This window comes from Cyclopterus lumpus, chromosome 14 (genome assembly GCF_009769545.1).
Source record: "Cyclopterus lumpus isolate fCycLum1 chromosome 14, fCycLum1.pri, whole genome shotgun sequence".
In the NCBI taxonomy this organism is placed as follows: Eukaryota; Metazoa; Chordata; class Actinopteri; order Perciformes; family Cyclopteridae; genus Cyclopterus; species Cyclopterus lumpus.
Window position 1 is genome coordinate 16,890,633 of NC_046979.1, and position 9,770 is coordinate 16,900,402.

Consider the following 9,770-nt stretch of genomic DNA (forward strand, 5'->3'; position numbering starts at 1 on the left):
AGGTGTAATATCACGGATAACCATAATCAATGTTATTAGACACACCTGTGCTTTTAATGCCGCTTGGTAGATTGCGGCCGCGAGACACTTTCCTGTGTAATAACACAAATCAACTTCCCTTTTTTTACAAAGAATAATTCAAGTGAGCCGAACACAGCACTGTCACTGTCATCACTGGCATTTGCATGCCAGTGAGCACGCGCCACGAGAGGGTGGGGGAAGGGGGATGGGGGGATGGGGGGGGGGGGGCGTCGAGATGGTGGAGCGTGGAGTGCAGTTTCTGTTTTCTTGCTCTTGGGCGACTTCATTTCCCAGATTGCACCGCGCCCCATGATGTTCCCAACAGCTGACAGACGGCGAAAGCCTCTGCCACAGAGCTGTCGGTGAAAGAGAGTAGCCTGTCGTCGGTAGCCTGTACGGACCGAAAATACAAGTCGAGCCCTCCTGGACTTCGGACCGCTTCACCCTCTGCTCCGCCGTCGAGCATCTCGTTTTGAGCAAAACAAAATATCTCTTCTTGCATCCTGACTTTTTTTTTGTTGGTGTATTTTTTTACATTTTTTTCCTGACCGGGAGCTGGAGAGGAGTGAGGGAGGGAGGAGGAGGAGGGGGGGGGGGGGGAGGAGGAGAGAGACACATTTGCTGTCAGCTAACTTCCACAATAGGTCGCTGCGTCGCTGGACTGCTGCTGCATGTGTGTTTTTATTTTTTATTTTCTATTTTAAGCTTAACAGTTTGACTCCAGCCCTTCCAGCCGTGGCCCAATGCTGAGGAATGGATAGCGTGTCTGCAAAAGGTGGGAAGATGGTCGAGAGTGATGAGCAGCCGGAGAGGGACAGCAGCGGCGGCGGCGGCGGCGGCGGCGGCGGCGGTGGCGCAGCGATGGCCGCACTACATCAATGCGAACTCATCCAGAATATGATTGAAATCTCCATCCCCAGTTTACAGGGGCTACGGACCAAATGCGCCGCGTCCAACGACCTCACGCAGCAAGAAATACGCACTTTGGAGGTAACGAGCTTCTTCTTTTTTTTAACGAGTGTTTCCGTTGCCGATACGTGTCAAAGCCCCCCCGTCCTGCGATAGCGGAGCGGTCTAGTCAAACTGCGGAGTCATAAAGCCGCGGCGCACCATGTCCGCCTCGCGCGGGCTGAGCACTGTCTGCGAGTGTCGGCGTGTCGCTGACAGTGGAGCCGGCTGCTCGGCCGAGGCACTGAGGGTGCAGGGAGCTCAGTGCGGCGTGATAGAGAAGGCATGCCTGGTCGCATGCAATGTCTGTCTCTAGCCTTTCAACCATCTCCTCGGGTTAAAAAGCATTGAACAAAGCTCTCGTAAAATTGCAATTTTGTGAGTTACACCATAATCATCATCGCCCTATTTTTTTTTTTTTTTTAATGTAAAGTGCACGTAGGAATCCCTTTCATTCCTACTTTGGAATTTGTGCAGTGGCGTTGATGGAGCCCTTCTTTTTCGGGAAGGGGTCAGTTCTATCTCGGGCATGCATGTTTTTTTCCACCCATTGGGATGTTTACAGTCACATATTGTTGTCGTAAATATTCTCAGCTGCAAGATGACTGAAGGGATCATGTCATGGAAAGTGCAGCGTGGTGTTGTTAGTAACAATGCCAAAAAGGGGACAACAGGCCCCGCTTCCTGCAGAGGACGGTGATGGGAAAGCGGGTGTGTGTGTGTGTGTGTGTGTGTGTGTGTGTGTGTGTGTGTGTGTGTGTGTGTGTGTGTGTGGCTATAATAAACTGACAGTACATTTGGATGAGGCGTGGAGTCGTGAAATAGTGCAATAGTACAAGCTTAATGCCTACTACTTGTAGAGGGGTAGACCTGTGTGTCTTTGGGTGCAGGCTCCAGACGTATACCGACATCCTGGAGACATGATAGATGGCAAATGGGTTTTCTGGCTCATGGTTTATTTAAGCGTTATACCTTGGATAAAAGGAATATTCACTCCTGATTGGCTGCAGGCTATCAATTATCCATGTCGGTTTTATTTCTGTATAACTGAACACCCCATCAACAATTGCACCGTCGCCCCGAAAAACTAATGTACCAGAACGCTCTGGGCATTTAGTTGCAGCCGCACAGAGACGCAGTGGCCTGGCTGAACTGGTTTTTCCAGTGACCTTCAGAACGGTCAAGAGGCGACACCATTTAGTCGCCGAGTTGCAATGGACCTGCTGCTGCTGCTGCTTTACGGCGTCGGTTTGCTTTCAGCAGGGCCTCAAAAGATCTGCTAGATTGTCATAATGTCCACGAGATCCTTTGGTAGCCCCTCAGCTGGCCGGCAGGCACAAGCTGCGAGTTGGCACGCTGCGTGGGAACACATTTTCACAGGCTGTATTAAATGAACAATAATTCAAAGTGTTAGCTGAAGCAGACCAGAGCGGTTGTCTGTTTCAGCCCTCCCCCCTTCGTACAGCGAGTGTGAAACTCGTAGTCTGCTTGAAAAGTTTGCACAAGCCAAGTCGGCTGCCCGTCCCGCTCGGTGCAGGCTTCAACTCTTCTTCATCCGCCCCTGCGTCTGGAACAGGACGTGGATCTGGCAGAGTGCTTCCTGAGGTCTTTTCACGTGCATCTTACGCCGGCATTGTTCTCCACGACAATGGGCAGGCCGTGCATGTTTCTTGAAGGCTAAGAAGGAACTGCTCTGAGGTCTCTTTCCTGTAGTCGGAGGCCGCTGTGAGGAGGGGGGCAAGCCTGAATAGACAGAAATGCAAATAGGGGGTCTGGTTACCTCGAGTTAGCTCTCCCGGGTTGTGGTTTAGCGAGGTTTAGTATGCATTTTGAGGGTTGAAAATCGACCACTTCCTGCGGTGGAGCTGATGAGGACCTCAGACTGCTCACAGGCTTTTAGCTGCTGCACTGGAGACAGGAAAGGAAGATGCTTTCTGGGGCACAGCGCAGCTAAATGTCGCTCTCGGTGGTATGTTTTTAGGGGTTATAACTGCTTTTACAGAGCATGTATGTAACTTGTACTTAAAGCTGTTAGACTGCTCCGAAGACTAAATCGTGGCATTAAATGTCATCAGCTTGTCTAAGAAAATGCAAATGGCAATGTCTGAGGTTGCTTTCATTATGCGTCAACATAAGGGTTCATTCATTTTAAAAGCCTTATGGGGATTTTTAAATATACATTTGTTGTTGTCAGACAGACTTTTATCGTTTCCATATTTCTTATGCATGTGGTATCATTAGTTGCAGGAGCCTCAATTCTCCCCTTCGTTGCAGCGAAAGGGCGTTTTTGTAAAATTGTGAAAATGTAGAATTCCAACATGTTTTACTGTCACATTGTCCGTTCTCGTTCTCCTCTCGTCGGCCATAGATACAGGGTGAGCGCATGAATGCTCTTCATTGATTGAGAGACACTTAATCATCAAACCAGTAGCTTCTTGGAATCTACTTTCCGGTCATGTAAACAAGGGGAGAAGTCACAACTGTTTTGAAATTTGAAAGCAAGCAGCGGAGAAGACCGTCGTGAAAAAAGTCCTGAAATCTATTCAGCTTCTACGATTAAGTGGCAATACAGGCGCTGTCTGTTATCGAGTGCATTCTCTCTTCTTTCTTTCTTTTTTTTTTTTTTTTAAACCCTTGTGACATTTTAAAGCAAAGTTTTAGAAATGTGCCTGCCAACCAGCTTCATAGCTGCTGTTGTTTAGCTGTCTCTGACCTTTTGAAGAAAGACGGGAGAATTTCTCAGTGCAGCCCAGTCAGCGTTTATTGGTAAGGCAACACGCACAGGTTTATTTGTCGAGCAAGTAGCCTGCATTCAAGCAACACACAAAAGCTTAGACCTGGATTATATTGTTTAAATTAGCACGACGGTGTTTGAACTGACAAAAAAAAAAAAGCTGCTGATCCGGCTCTACGTGGCTTTCACGCCGAGTCAAGTGTCCATCATCAGCGCTAAGCTGCCTGGTCTGGACGTCTCTCCACACACTTTCTTTCAGTGGAGCTTGCCGGGCACGGGGCGCTGTCTTGATCAGAAGTCTCACTTCCTATGTCTTTACTGGCACACCGTTTTGAAACCAGGTCTTGACACAGTTGTGCACTTTCACTTCTCGCTTCCCCATTGAAATGTCGTTTGCTGCATGCATCGAATTTGCTTTGAAGCTTCTGGAGTTAAGCGTAGGTTTTAGGACGACTTCATGCGCCCCGATACCAACATGGTTCCAAATCCCAGCCAACGCGTCCACATGCTGTATTTTCAGACGTGAGCACCCGGACTTTGACCTCTTCGTCCGTGACAGGTGTCCCAACAGGGCCCCTGCCGCCATCTTGAAATTCTAGCACGCTGGCTCACAACTCAGTGTCCAGGTGATCACGTGCAAACCGTTCTGTGGCGGCCAGATTCGATCGATGTCATTCCTGCCAACGCTTTGAGCACCGCGGGGGTCAAAGTAGTTGTCGCACCCGAGGTGCAAACGGGCGCTGCTCCCGTATTGCACTGGAGGGCCATCAAGAGAGGCTTGAACTCACTTTATACTCTCATTGAGAGAGCTTTATTATTCCACTTGAACTGTGTGTTGGTGTGTGTGTGAGTGTGTGTGAGTGTGTGTGTGTGTGTGTGTGTGTGTGTGTTTTTCCCCCTCCCTTGCCAGTGAGAGGATAATGATGGCGACCTCCTCAAATGGAGTGCTAACTGCTACTTCACTTTTCACATGTTAATCCCACTCGGCCTCTCGTGCTGCCTCTGCGTTACTTTGACTGTATTCCTGATTTCATCATGCACTGCCCTCGCAGCGCGTTTGCTTTCAAAGTCAAATCAGTCTCCACGATCCAGACGCTGCACTCAAGACATCCTGTAAAACAGTAGAATGTGCTGTTTTTTTCCCCATAAGCTAAAAACAAGTGTGCAAGATATTTATTCCTTGCTGTCAGCAGTCTGAACATAAAAGCAGCCCAGGGTCTTTATCTCTCGTAATCACTGCTCTCAGTAATGATCAGCAAACAGCAAAAGCGTCACTCTGTTTTGTCTCCTCACTGTGTTGGAGAGAGTTTGCTGTGCGCTCGTGGTGCGAGCTGTTGTGGCTGCATCTATATTTAGACATCTTTCTTCCTACGCATTTTCAGGGTTGGTTGTTAAATAAGAAAATCAAATGACGCGCAAAGAGCCTGTGTAAGAGGGGATAGCAGGGAGGAAAGGGGAGGGGAGAATCAAAGCCAATCCGCTGGGCTGCTTCTTGTGACATGACAACCGCTCTGTCTCTGTGTGTGTGTGTGTGTGTGTGAGTGTGTGTGTGTGGTGTGTGTGTCTGTGTGTGTCGGAGGCCTAGGAGAAGACAATGGAGAATGTCGCTCACATGAGGGTACAGAGGAAACACAACTCCAGCTACTGTGGCAACGGCGATCCTGTCTCTGTTTCCTTTTTTCTATTTTATTTGTGGTGCAGCCAGTAAGAATGGGCTGCATGATGTGGAAATGAAGAGTGTAGGCTGGCCTTAGTCTATTCTTAAACTGACTCAGGATGAGTTGCATTACATCCTGTCATTTTGAGTTCCGCTGCACTTCTTTTGTGGAAACGGGGGCAATTTGCTTGCTCCAAATCGTGAGGAAGTTAGCACGGTGGTTGGTTGTGAATGGTTATACTATATTTGTGCACTATGTGGGCCTACTTGAATTGGGTAATTTTTTCTGAAATAATCTTTATTCAGGTGCACATTTTCAGTTTTCACAAAATATTGTGCACTTTTATCTGCAGTGTACTTTTGTTTATGTCATGAAATGTACAGAATGGCCCCACTGACCACATGTTGCTTCGTCAGATATGTCAGTGTTAACCTAAACAAGGTCAACAGCCCCCCCCCCCCCCCCCCCCAGCCCAGCATAGGGGTCAACTTGCACTGGTAGTAACAATGATGGAGGAAGGGCAGCAAGCTATCGTCCCTGGTCTGTCAACCATGTACGTTCATGGTTGTCCATTCCCACAACAAGAAACGTGAGTTTTTCCAGTCTGAGAGACAGGAACTGACCTTCCTGGTGCAAATATCAGTTCCTGGGACAGAGCGTTGTGGCTCACTTCTCGGATGCTCTCCTCGGCAGGTTCACCAAAAAGTGTTCGCGTCAGCAGGAGCCTCGAGCAAACAATCGGAGCCATGGGATCGGCTCCTTCCAGCCTGCTGCGTCAGGCAGGGTCCGCCGCTGGGACTCCTCTCCTCTCTCCCCTCTCCCCTCTCTGGGTGGCGGACACACTGGCTGTCACTCATCTCCTCACCGCATTAGGCCGTTGCCATGGCAGTGTTTAGCTCTGCTGCTGACAGGTGGGCTCTGACGCCATTATCCCCCTCCCCCTCCTCCCACCTCCAGGCCACGCGTCAAACGCTGCTGCGTTCTCCACTCTGCACCAAAATATATTCTGTCATTATCTGTCGAGATGCCTGGCTGTGTTCTCAACACGCATTACTGGTATCTTTGTGGGCTTTGGGGACGTGTGTGTGTGTGTGTGTGTGTGTGCGCTTGTGTAACTCTATCCACCTTATTTATTCAGGGTGGTAAAAGGTAAAGAGAATGCTCTGTGTGTGACCGGAGGATTAAACGTGTCGGTCAGTGTTTTGCCACTGCTGCAGTTATTGTCCCACGGAGGACCCGTGGAGACATTTGTATGTTGAGATGTATTGTGTCTCACATCTGTGTTTCGCATGTGTGGGAAAATCCCACTGAAATGTTGCTGACGCCTCAGAAGAGGGGTTGCTAGGTAACCTGACGTCACGGCGCTGCACTGGTGTGTAGTGGGGGCAAAGCAGGAAGCCGTAGCTCATGAGCGACATCGAGCACAGGCCTCTCGCTGCCGGCCATGCCAGCAGTCCACATCTCCAGGAACGGTGCATTCGTAGAGCGTGGGAAGTCATCTGTGAGGCTCTGTAAATTCAGAATGTCTGCCTAAAGATTTGTCACAGATATTAGTATGTTTCCATGTGTGTTAGTAGTTTCCAGCCACAGATGTGTATACATGAGAATGTAAGAAGATACAACTTCATCATCATCCCAAGGGAATATTGCCGTGCAGCTGTTGCAATTCAGTCTGAGACAACAGTAAGGTGCAAATTCAAAATATATACGGTACACAATGCCAACATCAGGTTAATGTCAGAGGTTAGTTACTGGTTGGACTCGTAGGTCAAATGTTTACACCTAAAAGGAGGTTCAAGCTCTAAAGATATTTGGTAAACTGCAGGGCATCATATGACGACCACTGTACAGTGTTTTTATGCTTTAAAAAAAAAAGTTATGAAGGCATGCACATGTAAGGGGAGTTTTTGCATTGCACGTCCTTAATTGTAAGTTTTGAAAACATCTTTTCAGCTTATCAGCTGACATTCAATAATGCATGCCGTTTGATTATTTTATAATGCTCTCGAGTGCAACTGATAATAGCTGAGTAATTGTGGAGCTGAGAAGCTGCAGTCAGAGTCAACGCGGAGAGCATTTGACTTCCTTTCCATCCTTTCATCTCTGTGGCCCTCAGTGGAGAGGCTTTTGTTAGCTGCCACGCAGCTGCCTTTTTACATCCCAAGGCCGCACTTTCTGGCAGCAGCGTGGCCGCATGAGTGTCTGTCTGGTTGGCCATGTGGATGTGTCACAGAGAAAGTTGAATGAGCAGAGGAAAGACGTGAGCCGCGCGTGCACGCTCCTCATTGTTGCTCATTCGCTCTGAAGAGGTGCGCGGCGGGTCGAGAGCTCGCTGGTGTTTCCGAAGGTGCTGCCTGCTGTAATGGACTCTCACAGATAAGGCCGTGAGATAAGGAGACACACTATACGGCTGCACTGAGCCGCACAACGCGGGCCCTGCTGCAAGCCAACACCACGCCGCTACTGTGATACTTACTCACAGGACCACCGCACTGGACAACGGCTTCCAATGCGTCGGCGTCTCGTCTCGCGGCTTCATGTGTCGCTGAATGGGAGTGCGCTCGAGACGATGACGGCTGGGTTTGGCTGTTCTGGTAAATGTTAAAAGTGGTGCGTCATGAGACACTACAGTAAGGTCTTCACCAGGGATTTAGTCATTAATGGGCTGATTAACAGATGCAAGCCTCAAGAGGAGGAGGAGGATGGTGGTGGTGGGGGGGGGGGGGGTTAGTGTGCGTCAGTTAGCTACTACCCTGAGCAATACAGGCATGCGTTCTCTTCTCTCTTCTCCTCTTCATTCACTCCCCTGCTTCATCAGCAACGGCCACCCAAATGTGTGGAGACACTGGGGAGGCTGGAAGAAGGCAAAGCTTTATGGGATTTCTGATGGCATAGAGACATGACAAAGGTACAATCCCCGAGCCATGTTTTCTCAGAGCCTCTGAAATGAACTGGACAATTGACTGGTCTTACGGCTCTTTCTTCCGCCGTTATGTCACTGCGCTGCCCTCCTGGTTTCCGATTGCACATGTTTGCTGTGCCAGCACCACAGATGCTCCCATTAGATGACCGGCTCGCTGTTCCTCTGTATGATAATAGCTGTTCATATCTAATTAAGGGTCTTGTGCACCGGGGGGACTGGAAAAGCGGGTTAAATAAACACTGAAGTCGTTGCTGCAGGTGCACTGAGTTCAAATTGGGAACACGGTGTGAGTACAGAGTGATTAATGCATCGGCTTCAACTTTTATTCTGTTTTAAGAGGAAGATATATTGTAGTTTGTGTCAGCTGAGGTGATGACTTGAATTAGATTTCGGCCCCATGTAATACCCCTTATGTAGCATCTACGGCAGTCTGTAGTATCCTTGTTACCGCTCCAAACAAAGGCGTATTATGTGTGGTAATACAGTAAAATCAAAGCACACACACTGCATCATTTCTGTGTCATCTCACATGCAAAACCCCCGCTGCCAACACAGAGGTGTGACAGCGAAGGCCTGCTCCTTAGCCGTAGTGCCTAGCACGCTGTGAGTCTCCCCTCTAACCCGCCCCTCCCGTCTGCGCTGTGTTCTCTATTGCTCCCTGCAGGTGAAGCTGATGAAATACATCTGTAAACAGCTGCAGTGCAAGCAGAAAGTGCCAGAGACGGAGAGGCCCGAGGCCCTGGACAGCTACCCCGCACCTACGAGACTGGCTTCCGCACCATCAACCTGCGACCGGAGCTCATTGAGGTATCGCGTAATCCTGTGTGAATATAAGTCAGTCTCTCTCTCTCTCTCTCTCTCTCTCTCTCTCTCCCCCCCCCCCCCTATCTCTCGCGCTCGCTCTCTCTGGCCTGGGTGGACTGTGTTCGTGTCACATTTATGTGGATTTCAGTTTGTGTACTCAGTCCCCGCTCACATGTGCATGAGGAATACTGACCAGTGACCAGCAAATTGTCTTTCTAAACGAGGAGCTCTGTCGTATTTAAGCTGCAAACCAGTGACAAAGAAATCTGAACTTGAACTAAATAGTATATATAAAACTTTTAGTATGACATTAGTATGTGCGTGACATTATAGAAGGTGTGTTTCATTCTTAAACCCCCGGCTGCAGATTCCGAATGTTTGGCTCGGTCCTAATGAAATTAATCTGGTCTTGTAATTGAGGACGATGATGAGAGGGATGGCGATCTCTTCTACAGATGATGAGATAAGCACAACCGTTAAGCAGATCAGCGTAATTATAAATACAACATCATCTATTGTCACAGTGGAGTTTTGGGAGTCAAACTATTACCATTTTTGTGACGAATGACGCCAAAAAAGCAGCATTGAAGTACGTCACGGTGGCAGTGTTGCCCGTTGGTGCCATTTAACAGTTCAGAGTTAAGAGTTATTCAGTTTTTGTTCAGTTTTTGTTGAACATGTG

At 48.7% G+C, this 9,770-nt stretch overlaps 1 protein-coding gene across 1 annotated transcript; it reads left to right on the forward strand.

Moving 5' to 3' along the window:
* Positions 1-618: 618 nt before the first annotated feature.
* LOC117742884 (kinase suppressor of Ras 1-like) lies at positions 619-9,287 on the forward strand. Its single transcript, XM_034550533.1, is given in 4 exon segments — positions 619-1,011; positions 8,949-9,051; positions 9,054-9,091; positions 9,237-9,287. Coding segments are annotated over 4 exon segments (429 nt in total). The 5' UTR covers positions 619-774.
* The last annotated feature ends 483 nt before the right edge of the window (positions 9,288-9,770 follow it).